Genomic DNA, 20,476 nt, shown 5'->3' with positions numbered 1-20,476 from the left:
TCTTTCTTTAGAAGTTATTATCTTGAGGACTTTTGAAATCTTTTTTTTCTTTTTGCCTCCTGGATTAACACTGGGGTTCGTTGCTGGCACTATGAATCCACTGCTCCTGGCAGCCCTTTTTTCCCATGTTATTGGATACGATAGAGAGAAAACGGAGGGGGGAAGGAGGGGGGGGAGAGAGAGAGAAATAGTCACCTGAAGATGTGCTTCACCTCTTGTAAAGTGACTCTCCAGCAGGTGGGGAGCTGGTAGCTTGAGCTGGGATCCTTGTACTTCATACTATGTGCACTTGACAGCATGCACCACTACCCAGCCCCCAACTTTTAAAATCTTTCACCACTTTCTTCATATCCTCTATGATACTTCAGATGTACCATTGTGGGGATGAAATATGTTAATATTTTCACTATTCCATTCAAATTCCCCTAATCAGGGAAATGCATCTCTACCTTTTTATTTATTTATTAATTATATTTTTAAAAATATTTATTTAATCCCTTTTGTTGCCCTTTTTGTTTTATTGTTGTAGTTATTATTGTTGTCATTGTTGTTGGATAGGACAGAGAGAAATGGAGAGAGGAGGGGGAAGACAGAGAGAGGGAGAGAAAGACAGACACCTGCAGACCTGCTTCACAGCCTGTGAATAGACTCCCCTGCAGGTGGGGAGCCAGGGCTTGAACCGGGATCCTTACTCTGGTCCTTGTGCTTTGCGCCACCTGCTCTTAACCCACTGCACTACAGCCTGACTCCCAATTTCTCCCTTTTTATACAGAATGATAGTGAAAGTCAATCCCATCTCCTTAACAATTTCATAAAGCATTTAATCATGTAAGTCAATGTATGTGTCAAGAGAAACAGGAAATGGGAAGACTGAATATTGGTAAAATGTTTCTAATTTTGAGGTTACTTTATTGAAGAAATATTTATTTGTAAGAATCTGCCTGTCATAGATGAGCTTCAAACCTCTACATAATAGTCATTAACACAGCAAACCCTCCACCAACTTGTCATCTCCCTCCACCATAGAACATTGGCTTCCCACCGTCTTTTGAATGTCTCTTCCAGCTCTCTGCTATCACCTCCTCCCCCATGGAGGTCCATAAATTTAGCCAAAATAGCTATTTAAAATTTGACTCTATATTCCTCCCACTCTTTTATGCTATTAAGGTCTTATCTATGAATGAGATACTTATTAATTTTCCTTATCCTTCTGCCCAGTTTCATTCACTTAACATAATTCAGACAAGTTCTATCCAAGTGGTATCTAAGCAAGGTTTCATAATTTCGTAGAGGTGAGTAGTACTCCATTGTGACTGTCATCCACAACTTTCTTAATCTCCCAAAATAAAACCTTTTAAACAGCTATGTTTACTGTCATAATGCTACAGGCCATTATGCATTCTCTTGACCCGTTGGGGGAGGAAAATTTAAATCCATAAACTCTACTTGATTTTTTAAATTTTTTGTCCCTTCAAAGATATGTTATATTATAAATATCAAAGCCAAACTATGCAGAATAACTAGAAACCAATTTTAATGGGACTCAGGAGGATTTCTAATTCATCGAAGTTTGGGTTAAAAATGAGCAATGGATAGTCTCCTTGATGTTTATTGTTTGTATTTCTCAATCTCCCTTATTTCTTGCTTCAGATTACGTCTGCTTCTTTACTGATTGAGTCAATGGATGGAGAAAATGACTCTGTGGTATCTGAATTTATATTGATTGGATTTTCAACCTCATGGGAGATGCATCTTTTTCTCTTTTGGTTCTTCACTGTGTTCTACATGGGAATCATCCTAGGAAACCTTCTCATTCTGTTCACAGTAATTATTGACTCTCATTTACACTCCCCCATGTATTTCCTACTAGCCAACCTCTCTCTTTTTGATCTAGGACTTTCTTCTACGACAGTGCCCAAATTGATCTCTGATCTTTTCACTAACTGCAACATAATTTCTTTTCCAAAATGTATGATACAGATATTTTTTATCCATGTTATGGGTGGAGCTGAGATGGTGCTACTCATAGCCATGGCATATGACAGGTACACAGCCATCTGCAAGCCTCTCCACTATATGACCATCATGAGCCCCAGAATGTGTGTTTCCTTTGTAGTAGCTGCATGGATAGTGGGGATAATCCATGCTGTATCTCAGTTCTTTGTTGTCATAAACTTGCCTTTTTGTGGCCCCAATAAAGTAGATAGTTTTTATTGCGATTTTCCTCGTGTCATGAAACTTGCTTGTGTAGACACTTACAAACTAGAGTTTGTAATCATTGCTAACAGTGGGTTAATATCCATGGGTACTTTCTTCTCCTTAATTATATCCTACATCTTCATTCTGGTCACTGTCTGGAAACGTTCCTCGGGGGATTTATCCAAAGCGTTTGTCACATTGTCAGCTCACATCACTGTGGTCATTTTGTTTTTTATGCCTTGTATGTTTCTCTATATCTGGCCTTTCCCTACCACACCACTGGATAAGTATTTGTTCATTTTTGACTTTGCTATCACACCTCTCTTGAACCCTGCCATTTACACATTAAGAAACAAAGATATGATAGTGGCCATGAGGAGACTGGGCAAAAGAGTAGTGAGTTCTAGCAGTACTGCATAACAGAAGGATCAGATCCAGAGTACAAAGAGCTTCGGGCTCACCAAGAACTCTGAAGGCCACAATACCTCTCCTTACTAGTATGGGAAGAACCTGTAGAGTCTGATGGCACAACTGTAGAGCTGTCAAGTCAGAGATGATTTTGTCTGGCCAACTACAAAGAATGAATTTACTTTATCTAGATTACTTTTACTTCGACAAGTGATGAGAATAGAAAACAACTGTTTTTCTGCGAGTAAACTTGATCTTCAAATATAATTTTCCAGGACTTGGTAATTACTCTCAATAATAAAAAGTACCATACTAGAGAGGCAGATCCCTTCATAGAGCACAGGATTTGCCATGCGTACAGCCCAGATTGAAATCCCAGAAGCTCCGGCAAAATGCTCTGACACCAGAAGAAGCTCCAGACTTTGATGTCTCTAGCTGTTTCTGTCTCTATCTCTCTAGCTGAATGAAAGTAATCAGCTCAGCCAGTGTGGTGAAACTGTACATGTACTAGTCCCAAGTTGCACCAAATAATATTTTAATAAATAAATATAACCAAATATAAATGTGTAATAAATAATTAAAATTTTGAATTTCTTGAAATATTTCAAACATATCTCATAGTAACTCAACAGATAAAATAGTAGGTATTGTTAATCATAAATCAACACAGTATATTGTATTTATATTTTTAATGTTTAACCTATAATAAGAATATCAAATATGCATTAGTTTTGTTGTACCCTGGATTTGTATTTGACTTATAATAGCTTTGTCATTTTGGGATGGCATTTTAGTTTTATATTTAGATTTTAGTAATTGTTGTAGATGAAAAAATTCTTAAATACTATTGATAGTTGTGATACTGATCAGAGCTCAGAGCACACTTTCTGCTTAATATTTTTTAAAGTGAACATGTTCCAGTATTCATTCATCCAGTTTATTATTTAAAATATGTGAAAAAATGAAAAGTATACACATGTACAGGCTACTATATTTTACTGTAGACTGTAGGATATTACATAGAGGTACGACATTCCCCTCCCTCTGAGAAAAATTTTTTTCTTTTTTTATTAATTAATTATTTTTTATTTTTTTAATTTAATTTTTTATTCATAAAAAGGAAACAGTGACTGAATCATAGGATAAGAGGGGTACAACTTCACACAATTCCCACCACCAGAACTCTGCATCCCTTCCTCTCCCCTGATAGCTTTCCTATTCTTTATCCCTCTGGGAGTATGAACCGAAGGTCATTGTGGGATGCAGAAGGTGGAAGGTTTGGCTTCTGTAATTGCTTCCCCACTGAACATGGGTGTTGACAGGTTGATCCATAATCCCAGCCTGTCTCTCTCTTTCCCTAGTGGGGAAGGGCTCTGAGGAAGCAGAGCTCCAGGACACATTGGTGGGGTTGTCTGTCCAGGGAAGTCTGGTTGGCATCATGCTAGCATCAGGAACCTGGTAGCTGAAAAGAGAGTTAGCATATAAAGCCAAACAAATTGTTGACCAATCATGGGCCTAAAGACTGGAATAGAGCAGGTGAAGAGGGCCTGTGGCTATATTGGTATTTCAACTAATTCCAAAGGGTCTATGGCTATATTATTCCCAGAAGGATAAAGAATAGGGACCCTTCTAATGGAGGGGATGCGATGTGGAACTCTGGCCATGGGAATTATGTGGAATTGTACCCCCCCCTTATCCTATAATCTTGTTGATAATTATTTAGTTAATAAAAAAAATTCAACATGGGTGGTAAATTTGAAGTAGAACCCAAAACTGCACTAGGAAAACTGCATTAGTGTGACTGCATTAGTGTGAGTCAGAAACATGTGACACATGTGAGGGATTTAAAAAGTATGGTGTACAAATACGACACATTTAGGCATCATATGTAGTAAGTAAAAAATAAATAAATAAATAAATAAAAGACTGCAGGTTTTGGCAGTGTTTCAGAAATGGGAGTTTTATCACATTGGGTGTTATTTAGGTACATAATAACCAACGCAGAAAATAAGCAAAATGGCAAATATCAGCTAGTCATGATTGTGGGGAGCCATAAGTCTTTAAGCTAGTTCTCAATGTTCGGGTATATATATTTGGGTCCTAAGGAAGTGGCACGGTGGTTCTCAGGGAGAAGGACAGCAGTCAAGAGCAGCAGGAGCAGAGAGAGATTTCTGCCAGACACTCACCTAAATAACTTCCTGTACACCCACAATCCTTTGTGGGTTTGCTTAAATCTGTAGTATGCTCATTAGGCTGACATCAGCCAGATGCTAATTATGTTCATGTCCCAAAAATCTTATCCTATATCCAGTGAGTATATCACACTGTCCATCATTAATAGTTCTCATTACCAAGTTACAATTTTGCTACTTATTCTCTTGGGAGATTACCATGACTCAAACACCAGGTTCTCAGGAGATATCAATAGCAGACTGACTGATTATTAAGGATTTCAGAAACAACAATGGGTCACTAACACCCAGTGCTACTATCTGTATTCTTACTGGGAATGAAATTATATATTTTATATTGGAGATGCTTATGTACAAGACCGATGCCAGAATTATTGAGTTTATATGCTAAATGATGCTGCATGTCTTAGAATTTAAGAGGTAGGTCCAAAAAAAATGCTTCTAATAATGCTTCTAATACTACATCAATTTCTCTGATCATATTGCTCTTCTACTCTGCCACTTGTTATTACTTTTCCTCTACTTTTCTGTTCCAGGCATTCCAATATTTTTATCTTTTTAAAAAATATTTATTTTTTATTCCCTTTTGTTGCCCTTGTTGTTTTATTGTTGTAGTTACTGTTGCTATTGATGTGATCATTGTTGGATAGGACAGAGAGAAATAGAGAGAGGAGGGGAAGACAGAGAGGGGGAGAGAAAGATAGACACCTGCAGACCTGTTTCACTGCCTGTGAAGCGACTCCCCTGCAGGTGGAGAGCTGGGGGCTTGAACCTGGATCCTTATGCCGGTCCTTGCGCTTCACGCCATGTGCACTTAACCCACTGTGCTACCGCTTGACTCCCATATTTTTGTCTTTTTTAAAATTTTATTTATAAAAAGTAAACACTGACAAAAACTATAGGATAAGAGGGGTACATCTCCACACAATTCCCACCACCAGACCTCCAAATCCCATCCCCTCCCCTAGTAGCTTTCCTATTCTTTATCCCTCTGGGAGTATGGACCCAGGGTCATTATGGGGTGCAGAAGGTGGAAGGTCTGACTTCTGTAATTGCTTTCCCGCTGAACCTGGGTTGTTATCTCCAAGTCTTTAGCACTCCAGGCTACTTTTCAGAGTGTAAGAGAAAGAAAAACAGAGTTAGAGTGAGGGAGAGGGAGACAGAGAGAGGGAGAGGGAGAGGGAGAGGGAGAGGGAGAGGGAGAGGGAGAGGGAGAGGGAGAGGGAGAGGGAGAGGGAGAGGGAGAGGGAGAGGGAGAGGGAGAGGGAGAGGGAGAGGGAGAGGGAGAGGGAGAGGGAGAGGGAGAGGGAGAGGGAGAGGGAGAGGGAGAGAGAGAGCAGTCTTTACTTCAATGCAATGGAGCCTTAGCTCAGTTCTGGGTTATCCATGACCCAAGATATTCATAATATTAGAATGACTAACATGTATTAGGCATGGGAAAGAAACATTTGTGAAAGAAATGATTTCATTTATCATATTTCTCTATAGAAATTAATATCTTGAGGACTTTTTAAATCTTTTTTTTTTCCTTTTGCCTCCAGGGTTATCACTGGGGCTTGGTGTTGGCACAATGAATCCACTGCTCTTGGCAGTTATTTTTTCTGTTATTGTATAGGATAGAGGGAAAATGGACGGAGAGACAGAGAGGGAGAGAGAAAGGTAGGCACTTGCAGACTTGCTTCACCACTTGTGAAGGGACTCCTACTGCAGGTCAGGAGCTAGGGGCTTGCATGGGTCCTTGTGCTTCATGCTATTTGCGCTTAACCTGGTGGACAACTGCCCAGTCCCCAACTTTTTAAATCTTTCACCACAATCTTCATATCTTCTATACTTCAGATTTCCCATTGTGGGGATGAAATATGTTAATATTTTTCACTATTTCATTCAAATTCCCCTAGTCAGGGAAATGCTTCCCTACCCTTTTATACAGAATGATAGTGAAAGTCAATTCTCTCTCTGTAGCAATTTCATCAAGTATTTGATCATCTGAAGAGAAACAGGAAATGAAAAGACTGAATATGGCTTAATACAACCAGCATACCTAAGTTTTATAAATTATAGGTTATAATGTAGAAGTTACAAGTGAGCTAAGATAATTAAAAGTAGAGATAAAATAAAAAGTTAGTGAATATGTAGCATCAGTGTACAGAATATTGATGAAATACATTTGGAATTTTGAGGTTACTTTATTAAAGAAATATTGATTTGTAAAATGCATCCTGTCATAGATCTAGCTTCATACCTGTACATAACAGGTTTAACACACCATACCCTCCACAAACTTGCCGTCTCCCTCCACCATAGAACATTGGTTCCCCACTTTCTTTCAAATGTCTTTTTCAACTCACTGTAATCACCTTTTCCTCCATGGTGGTCCATGAATCAGCCAGGAAAGACTATAGTTGAGTGGGGAAGCAATTACAGAAGTCAGACCTTCCACCTTCTGCAACCCACAATCACCCTGCATCCATACTCCCAGAGGGATAGAGAGCGGGAAAGCTACCAGGGGAGGGGACAGGATGTGGAGACTGGGTGGTAGGATTTGTGTGGAGTTGTACCCCTCCTATCCTGTGGGTTTTTTAATGTCTCCTTTCTTAAATAAATAAAAAATAATAAAAAAATTAAAAAAGAAAAGACTATAGTAATTAAAAATTTCACTCTATCTCCCCCCCATTTTTTTTTTTTTGCTTTTGAAGTCTTATCTATGAATGAGATACCTAGGAATTTTCCTGCTTCTTCTGCCTTATTTCACTTAACATGATTAAAACAAGTTCTATCCAAATGGTGGCAAAACAAAGTTTCATCATTTCATAGAGGTGAGTAGTATTCCATTGTGACTTTCATCCACAATTTTCTTTTCCTGTTTTAATGCTTCAGGCCATTCTGACTTCTCCTTACCCCTTGGAAGGAGGGAATATTAAATCCCTAAACTCTACTTGATTTTTTTTTCATTTTTGTCCCTTCAAAGATATGTTATATTATAAATATCAAAGCCAATCTATACAGAATAATTAGAAACCAATTTTAATGGGACTCAGGAGGATTTCTGATTCATCGAAGTTTGGGTTAAAAAATGAGCAATGGATAGTCTCCTTGATGTTTATTGTTTGTATTTCTCAATCTCCCTTATTTCTTGCTTCAGATTACGTCTGCTTCTTTACTGATTGAGTCAATGGATGGAGAAAATGACTCTGTGGTATCTGAATTTATATTGATTGGATTTTCAACCTCATGGGAGGTGCATCTTTTTCTCTTTTGGTTCTTCACTGTGTTCTACATGGGAATCATCCTAGGAAACCTTCTCATTCTGTTCACAGTAATTATTGACTCTCATTTACACTCCCCCATGTATTTCCTACTAGCCAACCTCTCTCTTCTTGATCTAGGACTTTCCTCCACCACAGTGCCCAAATTGATCTCTGATCTTTTCACTAATTGCAACATAATTTCTTTTCCAAAATGTATGATACAGATATTTTTTATCCATGTTATGGGTGGAGTTGAGATGGTGCTACTCATAGCCATGGCATATGACAGGTACACAGCCATCTGCAAGCCTCTCCACTATATGACCATCATGAGCCCCAGAATGTGTGTTTCCTTTGTAGTAGCTGCATGGATAGTGGGGATAATCCATGCTGTATCTCAGTTCTTTGTTGTCATAAACTTGCCTTTTTGTGGCCCCAATAAAGTAGATAGTTTTTATTGCGATTTTCCTCGAGTTATGAAACTTGCTTGTGTAGACACTTACAAACTAGAGTTTGTAATCATTGCTAACAGTGGGCTAATATCCATGGGTACTTTCTTCTCCTTAATTATATCCTACATCTTCATTCTGGTCACTGTCTGGAAACGTTCCTCGGGGGATTTATCCAAAGCGTTTGTCACACTGTCAGCTCACATCACTGTGGTCATTTTGTTTTTTATGCCTTGTATGTTTCTCTATATCTGGCCTTTCCCTGCCACACCACTGGATAAGTATTTGTTCATTGTTGACTTTGCTATCACACCTGTCTTGAACCCTGCCATTTACACATTAAGAAACAAAGATATGATAGTGGCCATGAGGAGACTGGGCAAAAGAGTAGTGAGTTCTAGCAGTACTGCATAGCAGAAGGATCAGATCCAGAATACAAAGAGCTTCAGGCTCACCAAGAACTCTGAAGGCCACAATACCTCTCCTTACTAGTATGGCAAGAACCTGTAAAGACTGATGGCACAACTGTAGAGCTGTCAAGTCAGAGATGATTTTGTCTGGCCAACTACAAAGAATGAATTTACTTTATCTAGATAACTTTCACTGCAATGAGTTATGGGAATAGAAAACAACTGTTTTTCTGCGAGTAAACTTGATCTTCAAATACAATTTTCCAGGACTTGCTAATTGTAATTACTCTCAATAATAAAAAGTAAGAGACGCAACTCACCTGGTAGAGCACAAGATTTACCATGCATACAGCCCAGATTCAAACCGCTGAAACTCATGGGAAATGCTATGATACCAGAGGACGCTCTAGCATTATGATGTCTCTTACTGTTTGTCTCCTCTGTCTCTCTAGCTGAATGAAAAAAAGCAGATCAACCAGTGTAGTAAAATTATACATGCGCTAGTCCCTGGATCCACAACATAAATAAATGTACAATAGATGAGTAACAATTTAAGATATTTTGAAATATTTGTAAACATATATCATCATAATTCTACAAATAAAATATGAGTTATTGCAAATCATTAATCAATATAGTATATTTTAATAGTTTAATGTGACAGTAATAAAATATGCATTAGTTTTGTTGTACCCTGGGTCTGAATTTGACTTTAGAAATATTTGTTCATTTTAGGTTGGAATTTTAGTTTCATATTTATATTTTAGTAATTGTTGTAGGGAAAAATTTTTCTTAATCACTATCAATAATTGTGATAGTGATCAGAGCTCATAGCACATTTTCTGTCTAATATTTTAAAAAAAATGAACATATTCCAGTATTCATTAATCTAATATATTCTTTAAAAAATATAGAATTGGGAGTCAGGTGGTAGAGCAGCAGGTTAAGTGCAGGTGGCCAAAGCACAAGGACCGGCTCAAAGATCCGGGTTCCAGCTCCCGGCTCCCCACCTGCAGAGGGATCACTTCACAAGCAGTGAAGCAGGTCTGCAGGTGTCTATCTTTCTCTCCCCCTCTCTGTCTTCTCCTCCTCTCTCCATTTTTCTCTGTCCTCTCCAACAACGATGGCAATAATAATAACTACAACAATCAAACAACAAGGGCAACAAAAGGGAATAAATAAATAAATATTTTAAAAAAAACATATAGAATCAATGGTCTTTCCACAGGAAGAATAAAAACTCAAAAATGTGTCTAGGGGCATGTGGGCATTTGGTGGGGAGAATAAACTCAGAGTCATAGTGTATAGGACTTTGATCCAGGTGGATCATATGCCAAAGCTGAACTCTGTTCTAATCTTTCTCTTTATCTCTCTTTCTTACTCTTCCACATCCTCTCTCCCTCTCTCTCCCATAAAAACAATGAATAAATAAATAAATTCTTATATATCCATATGTCCTTGAGTATCCTTTACTGATCAAGTAGAAGATCATCCTAAGAGTTTATACATCATGTTTCAGAGGATAAATTTAAAGTAAACATTGGGGAAGTCTATTGAATATTTTTAATGTTTACTACATCTGGATCAAACAACTTTGTTGAAGTACTTAGCTTTTTATGTATTTTTATTGCTTTAAAAATAAAATCTGCTTAGTTAACAGAATAATGTCTGTTATTTTCTACTGTTCTTCTAGAATCTTTTCAATAATATCTCTGTCTTCTATAGTGTAACTAAATCAAGGATACTTCTTTATAATTGCTTTATTCTTCATATTTATAAAAATTTCTTCTTTACTTAGTAGTTGCTAACCTTTCTCCTTCAAATAGTCTGCTGGGTTTTAGAACTAACACAATTTTTTTGTTTTTCTCTTACCTGCTGGGAAGTCTTTGACAAGTATCATTTTTCTATTTTCATAATCAGCTAACTGTGAAACCTAGTGTTTCTCAGAATTCCATCTTCAGTTATTATTATTTTATATTCTGAGGTATTCATTACCATGGTTTTAGATACTGTGTGAAAGCTAGAGGCTTTAAAGCAAAGATTATATTTCTTGAGTTCCTAATCTATATCAGCCTACTTAGATTCTTCACAGTCATCATCACTAAACATGTCAAGACTGAGCTAATCTACTTCTCTTCATGCCAGCTTGCCTTTGAAGATTGCCAGTAAAAACATACAGCACCAATATTTTTCAATAGTTGAACCCATAAGCCAAAACTAGAAATAATAATGTACTCCACATTGTTCCTGACCTCCCAAATATAACATCAGCAAGTTCTATGAATTCCACTTGTGAAAAAGTTTTTAATATCTTTTCTTATTTTCTTCTACACTGCCATTGTTCCTTCCTAAGGCTTTTTTAATTTTTTAAAAATTTATTATTATTTTTTTTATTGCTTCCAGGGTTGTAGCTGAGCTCTGTGGCACTATGAACCCATTACTTTAGAAGCCATTTTTTTCTACTTTTTTTTTTAAATTGAATAGGACAGAAAGAAATTGAGAAAGGAGGGAAGATAGAGGGAGAGAAATAACTTTTTAAAAAGGCAAATGAACCATCTTGTGAAATCATAGAATTATTGATTATGGAGGTTAATGTGACCACAGAATTGTGGTGGAGGTTGTGAACATGCATCCTTGAAGTAGAATTTAGTAAAAAGCATCATTAAATCACCAGTAAAAAAAGAAAAAGAAGTTATTTTTATTTTATTTTTATGAAAAAGACTAAAACTCTGCTTAGTTCTGGCTTTTGCAGTGCTCAGGATAAAACCTGAAATTTCATGAATGCTGGTTCTGTGCTGAACCCAAAACCACAACTAGAAATAGTAACGGACTCCACATTCCTCTGACCTTCCAAATATAACAAATCAGCAAGTTTTATGAACGCCATTTCTGAGCACTTTTCAATTAAAAAAATTTTTTTCTTCTACACTTAACATCATTCCTTGCTAAGACTTCACGTATCATTTTAGGGTAGATTATTAAGCCATTATAGGACCTTGCCATCAATGTGGATCAACAACAGTAGAGAATGTTCCATCCTCCAAAGGGAGGCTGGACAACATACTTTTTTTTTTTTCCCCTGAGCCTGAAATCTGATATACAGGCGGATTTTATTGTCTGGGGAGATGATGTTGTGGCTGGAAAAGGAACAGAAAACTGGATCATGGAAGAGAGTAGCTCCCAAATATGGGAAAGGTGTATAAATATTGTTGAGTGTAAAACCCATTGATTTGATTTGGTCTGGGGCCCATATTCAGTTTAGGAGCCTATGTGAACACTGCGACCACTGCATCCCTGTAGATCTGAGTTCACATTCTGTGGTCATAAATAGGAATATTCCAAGCTGCCCCCATATCTTCCTCAGGTATAGCATAGAAGTAGCCTCCCTTCGGAGGATGGAACATTCTCTACTGCTGTTGACCCAAGTTGAGGGTAAGGTCCTGTGGGGGGCCTACAAAGGGGTTTATTGTGTTGTTCCTGATAGAGATTACTGGTAATAATGGAAAGAGAGATTTATTTGAGTTCTAGGCCCATCATGTCTGTTCAGGAATCTCAGGACTCTCCAAATAGGGCCGCAGCTGATGGGGTGGCCTGATAGGGACTAAAGAGTCATCATTGAAGTATGCCAGTCTCTTGCCCTTATTCAGCTTTTGCAGTCCTTGCTTTGATGAGGTTAGCTTTGGAGTGAGTGAGAGAACTGTAACAGGAAGTGGGTGAGGAGGGTATCTAAGTCTAAGTGTACACTATTTCATTAGAAACTTGATACTGACTCACTGCAGACTATTGTGTATTTTTGATTTCAGGTATATATTTTGCCCTAACTTATGGATGCATGTGAACATATGCTCTATCTCACGGAACCTGGTCTATATCTAGGTTTTGGGACTTTGTTAGGAACTGAACCACCTGGAATGGAATTAGAGAATCCTATGAAAGAAAAGGTCTTACCCCAGTAATGAGGCTGAAGGGTTGACATTCCACACCTGATGTCTCTGGACACAATCTGAAGTGAAGCATGCTGAGGTGATACTTGTGTTGATTAGGTTGGGATCGGCAGATGGAATATCATTTGGTATGAATTGAGAGAAGCATGCAGGAAAGTGAGCCCCACCCTAGAGGTTCCAGGAGTGGGGGAAATATAGTCTCTATAGAGGAAGCAGGAGGTTTCTGCTCTCTTACGATTTAAGAAGACAATAGATAGTTATTGCTATAATCACATTATTTGGTGATTGGGTTAACTTTGAAATATTCCTTTGTTAGGATTTTCTGTATCATATACAACATCACCATAATTTATGTGCTTTGACATTATTTGTATATAGCTGTGCCACCAATTGCTTCTGTTCTCCCTGGTCTAGGCTTTTGCAAAAGTCAACATATCAAAGACTCAGCCTATGTATCAAAAAGACTCGGTATGTGCTTTAAGATGTTTGAGATATACAATCAATTTTTCCCCTATCATATTAATTAAATAGTGATTTATATGACTACAGATTAATAGGAGTATACATAAACCCCATTCCCACCACCAAAAGACTGTGTCCCATCCCATCCACCACCTGCCCCCTGCCCCCAGGAAGCCGAACATCAACTCTCACCCTCACCCTCATCTTCCCCCTCACTCCAGGGTTCTTACTTTGGCGCCTTATTCCAAATTCAGTGAAATCTTGCTCTTAGTTTCCCTTTCTGCTGCTCTCACGTCGCCATCTTGGCTCCACCCCCACAACATACTCTTATCTACCACCTGAGGAAGATAGGTCCTAAAATTGGGGCAGGCTGGAAAATTCCTATGCATGACCACAGAATGTGAGCTCAGATTACAGGGATGCAGAGCCTATGTGAATAAGCTCCTAAGCTGAATATGGGCCCCAGATCAGATCAAATCAATGGTGTCTACAGTCAACAGTATTTATGCACCTTTCCCATATTTGGGAGCTACTCTCTTCCCTGATCCAGCTTTCTAGCCCTTTTTCAGCCACAATTCATCTCCCTAGACAATAACTTGGATCCACCTGCGTATCAGATGTCAGGCTCAGGAAAAAACTAGTATAGTCATGGGCCCTATGGAATATAAGTAAAATAGGCCTACTAACTATCTACAAAATGGAGACCCCCAACTCTTCATCTGAACTAGTCCAACCTTTAGGTTCATGATTGGTCAACAATTTGTTTGGCTTTATATGTTAACTCTTTTTTCTGCCACCAGGTTCCAGATGCCAACAGGATTTCCCTGGACAAATGACTCCACCAATTGGAGGTCCTAGACCTCCAATTCCCCAGAGCCCCACCCCACTAGGGAAAGAGAGAGACAGGCTGGGAGTATGGATTGACCTGTCAGTGCCCATGTTCAGTGGGGAAGCAATTACAGAAGCCAGACCTTCCACCTTCTGCACCCCATAAAGACCCTGGGTCCATACTCCCAGAGGGATAAAGATATCAGTGGGGGGGATGGGATACGGAGTTCTGTTGGTGGAAATTGTGTGGAGCTGTACCCCTCTTATTCTATGATTTTTGTCAGTGTTTCCTTTTTTTTTTTTTTCAGTGTTTCCTTTTTATAAGTAAAAAATAAAAAAGAATATTAAGCCATTAATATGGTCTTCTCATGCCAAATGTATTTGCCTTAACTTACATTAACTTAATTACCTTAACTTACTTCTGTAAAAGAGAATATAGCACTTAGAAGACACAATAGATGAAATAGACCTAACAGATATATGAATATACACTTTTCTCAAGTGCACATGGAATATTCACAAGGATTAACCCAATGTGGCATCACAAAGAAAGTCTTAATATGTAAATATTATCTTGGGGAGATAGCAGAATGGGTATTCAAATATATGAATACTGAAATCATAAAAAGCACTTTTGATAACATGTTGGTGTGAAGTTAGAAATTAAAAGAAAAAGGAAAACACCTCCACAGATATGGGTTGACTATGCATATCTATCTACCTTTTTTGTTGTTGTTGTTCTGTTACTACAGCCCTGCTTTCACTTCCTAAGTTGCACCTACATCTATTACTACTTCCAAGTGTCCTTCCTTTTTCTCTTCCCTCTCAGATAAAATAAACAGTGCTTGACTTCCTCTGATGCTTTCCAGATTCTCTTCCCTTTCAGTGAGTGATGGTATGTAATCAAATATTCCTGGTGAGAAACATTCTCAGTTTCAGTGAAATTGGGGTTCAGAGTCCACTGGTCATCTTCCACTAACATACTGCCCCCTCACCTAGGAGTATGGACCAAAATTCTTTATGGGATGCAGAAGGAAGTTCTGGCTTTCATAATTGCTTCTCCACTGAACATGAACATTGACCACTTGATCCATATCCCCAGCCTGTCTTTATCTTTCACTAGTGGGGTAGAGCTCTGGAAAGGTGAGATTCTGGGAAATGTTGGCAAGGCTATCTGTCTAAGGAGGTCAGGATGGAATCAGTTGCATCTGTAAACTGATGACTGAAAGGCATTAAGATAAGAGCAGGACAAAATGTTTACTAAACAGGAACAAAAGAAAAGAAATAGATTGAATAAGAATAGGGACCCCAGGGTGAAAGAAAAAAAGCTAAGATGTCTATTTTAGGTATGTTCCTAGGTGCTCAAGACTAGTATAATTTTTGCTTCAGCTTTACAGTTAACATGGAGGTGGACAAGAAATACTGTGTGGGAAGATGTGCCACAGTAGAGAATAGAATTTGAAAGCCAGGTTAGGGCAAATAATGACTTCTAATCTTGAGGGGAAAAATAATATATACACGCACAATTAACTAGAAGTAAATATTTTCTATAATTGATCATAGAAGAATTATCAATTTATTCCCGTTATCAATTATAAGAATTATCTTTGCCTTCCAACTTTCTTCATGTTAATATTCATGAAGTTTTAACTACTCAAGATATATTTCCACACCCTCATTTCAATCATTCCAATCATTTCATATCCTGACATCGTTCAACCTACATAGGGATGATTTGTTACTAACCAAAATATGTAAAAAAAAAAATGTTTCCCTCTGTTTCATTTGATATTTCCCTCTTAGGGGAAATAACGTGACACAAATACTTGGTTCCCAAGAGAAATTACTGATGGGTTGGGTATTGGCCCTCTCCATGGCATCTGTGGGTCACTCTCCTGTAAAGCTAATTAGTTTATCTCCCAAAATAAGAACCTTATATATAACATAGTCTTTGGTGGGTGACTACTAACAGAAATAAAAGTCAAGATCTCTGGTTTTCTATTCTCCTAAATATGTATATTCTGTGACTGAAAAGGTAGGTAAGAAAAAAGTTTAAAACTGCAAATGTTCCTGCCATGACTTTTATCTCTGTATGTCCCTATAAAGCTTTCTTGTTCTATAAAATATTTGAATCATAATTTTTCTCCTTTCTGAAATACTTTTGGACTTCTGTTCCATACACTCTACTCCTCTCAAATGTCAATCATTAAATTGCACTGTCTTCTAAAATGAGTTAACATACAAATCTTTTAAAAATCTATCTTCTCAATAAGAACACTTTTCCAGATCCATGTTCTTCCAATTCTTTTTATCCTTTCGTCTCCATTGTGTAAAGGATATAGTTGGTCTCAACTACTCTCATGCCATTTAGATATGAAATTGTTTAAACCAAAGGGCACCTGAATCCTCAGCCACTGGGTTCTGGAGTGGTTCCCTCTCAGTACTACTTTTCTCTACATTTGAAGGCTCCAGACTATGACTGATCTTAAAGTTTATACTCAGATTTTTTTAATATGCTGGACTTATACAGAGGGATGGTAAAAATGTGATAAATTCTATAAATTTTGAAATTAAACTGTTGAAGTTCATGTACTGGGCACGTTTGAAGAAATGGTAAAGAAATTGGGGATAAAATTTAACCAATGAGAAAAAACAGCCTTTTGGGTAGGAAAGGCCAATTGTATTTCAAATGAAATAAAAACTACGCATGAATAGAGCTCTTCCAACTAGGTTTAAATTATATATATACAAATAATTCTACTTTTTCTCATAAATAATTCTAGTAAGCAGAAGCACAGTGTTTTTTGAAGAAACCATGGGAATGGAAGTTAGACCGACTTTTGTAAACACACTGACTTTTGTAAACACACTAGCTAGGCAGGTCACCTCACTGGGTCATTTCTCTTCATGGACTATCTGGACAGGTTCAACTCTAAGCTGTATCTCATTGCTGTATAGACCTATATCTGTTGGTTTGCTTAACATGTATCTATTAGTATATTTTCTGATTAAAGATATGTCACCCTAGAACCTGAGTGACTGGCAAATTTTTAATCTCCAATAGTCAAGCTGGAAAACTCTTTGGGGATATGGCATCTGTAGAACTCCTGGGAGTTTCTCAGAGTTATGAGTGTTTCCTAAGAAGACCAGGAAACAAAGCATGTGTAGTATTTTTTTTCCCTATGAATAAGTTAACTCTGATTGTCAGAATTTCTTCAATAATGACATATACTAACTGCAAACATTTGTAACAGAAAGGATGAAACTATATGCACTTAGCTAAACATTCACTTTTTTCATGTTTACACTTTTTATATTCTCAGGAGAATTTTCAAGTTTTCAGATATGGCATGATTACTGTTTTGTTTCTTACATGAGTAATTTAGTGTTTCTAAACAATTTAATCATTTGATTATTTCTTGAGCTATTTAAAAATTTTTATTTATAAAAAGCAAATACTGACAAAAGCATAGGATAAGAGAGGTCAACTCCACACAATTCCCACCACTAGAACTTCGTATCCCATTCCCTCCCTTGATAGCTTTCCTGTTTTTTAACCCTCTGGGAGTATGGACCTCTTGAGCTATTTTATATGCCTTTGGATTAGGTAGATGATATAGTGTTGGAAAAAGCAGTGGTTCATGATGTTCCTACATCATGAACTTTAATTTCCTATTTATGACAAACTATAAATATTGAAGTTGAGCTAAATGTTTACTGACTGGAGATCAAGGGGACCTTTTTTAGTTAGTTACCTCCTATTGTTTTTTAGATATGATACCTACTATTTAGTTTAATATACAAATACCACTCTATTCCTCCAAACATTATTTGATACTCTCATTATTCATAAGCTTAAAGTCTTAAATTTTTTCTTCTATTTCCCTTACAGCTTTACTATTACAACACATGCTTCCGGTCAAAATACTATTTACAAAGTGTATGAAAGTCCAAATAATGTTCAATACTCCTTGATTTTCAGAATGTCTCATGTATGATCTTCTTCTTCTAGCGTTTGCCCTTCTTCCGTAGCCAGTCAACAGCGTCAGGTTGAGCCTGATGTAAAGTTGAGACCTCCTTTGATGATTTAAAACATAACAGACTAAGCAAAGATGTTTCTTTGTTCTTCAGAATTAGTCATTTCTTATCCGTGTGTTCTGCTGTTCTATTTGTATTCATCCTTCCTTTTTGTTTAGGTTCTCTGGAATAGCTGTTTCTTAAAGATGCTACCAACTCTGACTCTTACATTAATTACACTCATAAGTTCACCTTTTGTACTGTGGTTCTCTCATTGAGAATGAGTATCACAAAGAGCTTACTTTACTTACTTCAAATGGAAAACATATATTTTAGTCTCTAAGTTAGTAACTTCATGTAACATGATCATTCCTCCTTAAAAAAAACACTAAACTGCCATTCAAGCTGACCCAAAACATTATTTCAGTAGCACTAACCTAATTTTGTGGGAGTTTCAAAGCTGACATACAAATTCAGAGACTACAATTGAGTTTCTAAGATTAACTACTCACTTTTGTGATGAAAATATTAAAGTATTTGTTCTATATGCTTTATCTTTGTTGAATAGGACATCTTGCTCATTTTGAACTGGATAGGGCCATCAAGATAGCTGTTTTTCTTATATCACTGTTACCAGAACTCATTCCAATAGTCATCCTTCCTCAAAGGGAAGCAGGAAAGGTGCTTTGTCAGTTACCCAGATGTGACACTTCAAGTTTCAGCTTCTTGGTAGCTTTCTGCAAATTCCAAGATGTTTGATCAGGACCCTTTGTTTATTAGCTATATTCTTTCCCTGTTTATCTACAAGTCAAGCTCCGACAGTCTATGACAATTACTCATAGGATGAGAAAAATACTAGAATCCTATTGGATGGTAGATAGTAGAGTCTTCATTTTCTTAGTTACTTTGTCTTCTGATAACTGGGAGTCAATCACTTTTTGATATTTTAGGCAATAAAATATAATATGCAGAAATGTACTAAAAGATATTTCAAAATAAAAACAAATTTAAAAACTCAGAATCAGCTATGGCTATTTAAAAATTTGAACAAATCACTTACTTACTTTTTTTAAATATTTATTTTATTTATTTATTCCCTTTTGTTGCCCTTGTTGTTTTATTGTTGTAGTTATTATTGTTGTTGTCGTTGTTGGATAGGACAGAGAGAAATGGAGAGAGGAGGGGAAGACAGAGAGGAGGAAAGATAGACACCTGCAGACCTGCTTCACCGCCTGTGAAGCGACTCCCCTGCAGGTGGGGAGCCGGGGTTCGAACCGGGATCCTTATGCTGGTCCTTGTGCTTTGTGCCACCTGCGCTTAACCCGCTGTGCTACAGCCCGACTCCCACTTATTTACTTTTATTTCACTTGGTATTATAAAGAAATCTCTGTTTGAGGGGCCAGGTGGTGGCGCACCTGGTTAAGTGCACACACTACAGTACGCAAGGAACCAGGTTCAAGCCCCTGGTCCCCGCCTGAAGGAGGAAAGCTTCACGAGTGGTGAAGCAGGGAGCCAGGTGTCTCTCTGTCTCTCTCCATCTCTATTGCCCCTTCCCCTCAATTTCTCCCTGTCTCTATCTAATAAAAAAAATAAATAAATAAAGTTTAAAAAAGAAAAAAAGAAATCTCTGTATTGCTATTACAAATTAGTAGCATTTATTTTAATGGTTATATATATGTCATTGTTTGCATATATCATAATACATTTAAATATAATATTTGGAATTACATTTGTTCAGTTTCACCACTGTAAAGTGTGATAAAGAATGTTCTAAAATTTCATAAGGAGTATCACTGCACCAAATATTAAGGATTTAAGATTTTTGGTACAGTATTTCAAACTTTTCTCTTTGGTATTTGAATCAATCTGTATTTACTCCAACAAAATATGAGGATGCCCATTTCACAGAACCCTTGTCAGTTCTTATAGTAATAGTAAAGCATTGTTCTAGTTTAATAAAATATATTATTAGGTTCTATAATATTTCTTTAATTCTGAGGAATAAATATATATAAACACATACATAAGCACTATTGATTTCTGAGTTATATATTCTGAATTATTTATTTATATCTGGAGACTTTACTGAATGTTTATATATCTATTATATTATGAACCCTATGTTTCTCTATAAGGACTTCAAATTCACATAAGATTTATGTGTTGATTTGAGGTAGCTTGTTTGAAGGACTAATAGGAAATACAGTTCAGAAGTGTCTAACATGCATTTCTATAGTCATTTCTAACTTATTAAATTTATTTCTTAATTATATTTTTAAATATTGAATTTCTATTTCAAAAAGGTTTCAAAGGTTGGAA

General features: G+C 37.0%; 2 protein-coding genes across 2 annotated transcripts; both read left to right on the top strand.

The window, feature by feature from the left end:
• The first annotated feature begins 1,671 nt into the window (after window positions 1–1,671).
• Window positions 1,672–2,619, top strand: LOC103112295 (olfactory receptor 4F15-like). The gene has a single exon (XM_007521700.3). It carries the CDS (start codon window positions 1,681–1,683, stop codon window positions 2,617–2,619), a length of 939 nt encoding a protein of 312 aa, XP_007521762.2. The 5' UTR covers window positions 1,672–1,680.
• A 5,343-nt stretch (window positions 2,620–7,962) lies between these two features.
• LOC103112297 (olfactory receptor 4F3/4F16/4F29-like) lies at window positions 7,963–8,910 on the top strand. The gene has a single exon (XM_007521702.2). The coding sequence runs from the start codon at window positions 7,972–7,974 to the stop codon at window positions 8,908–8,910; it is 939 nt and encodes a 312-aa protein (XP_007521764.1). The 5' UTR covers window positions 7,963–7,971.
• Window positions 8,911–20,476: the final 11,566 nt, after the last annotated feature.

This window comes from Erinaceus europaeus, chromosome 16 (genome assembly GCF_950295315.1).
Source record: "Erinaceus europaeus chromosome 16, mEriEur2.1, whole genome shotgun sequence".
Lineage (NCBI taxonomy): Eukaryota > Metazoa > Chordata > Mammalia > Eulipotyphla > Erinaceidae > Erinaceus > Erinaceus europaeus.
Note: the sequence above shows the minus strand (reverse complement) of the source record. Positions and strands in the feature narration are given on the sequence as shown.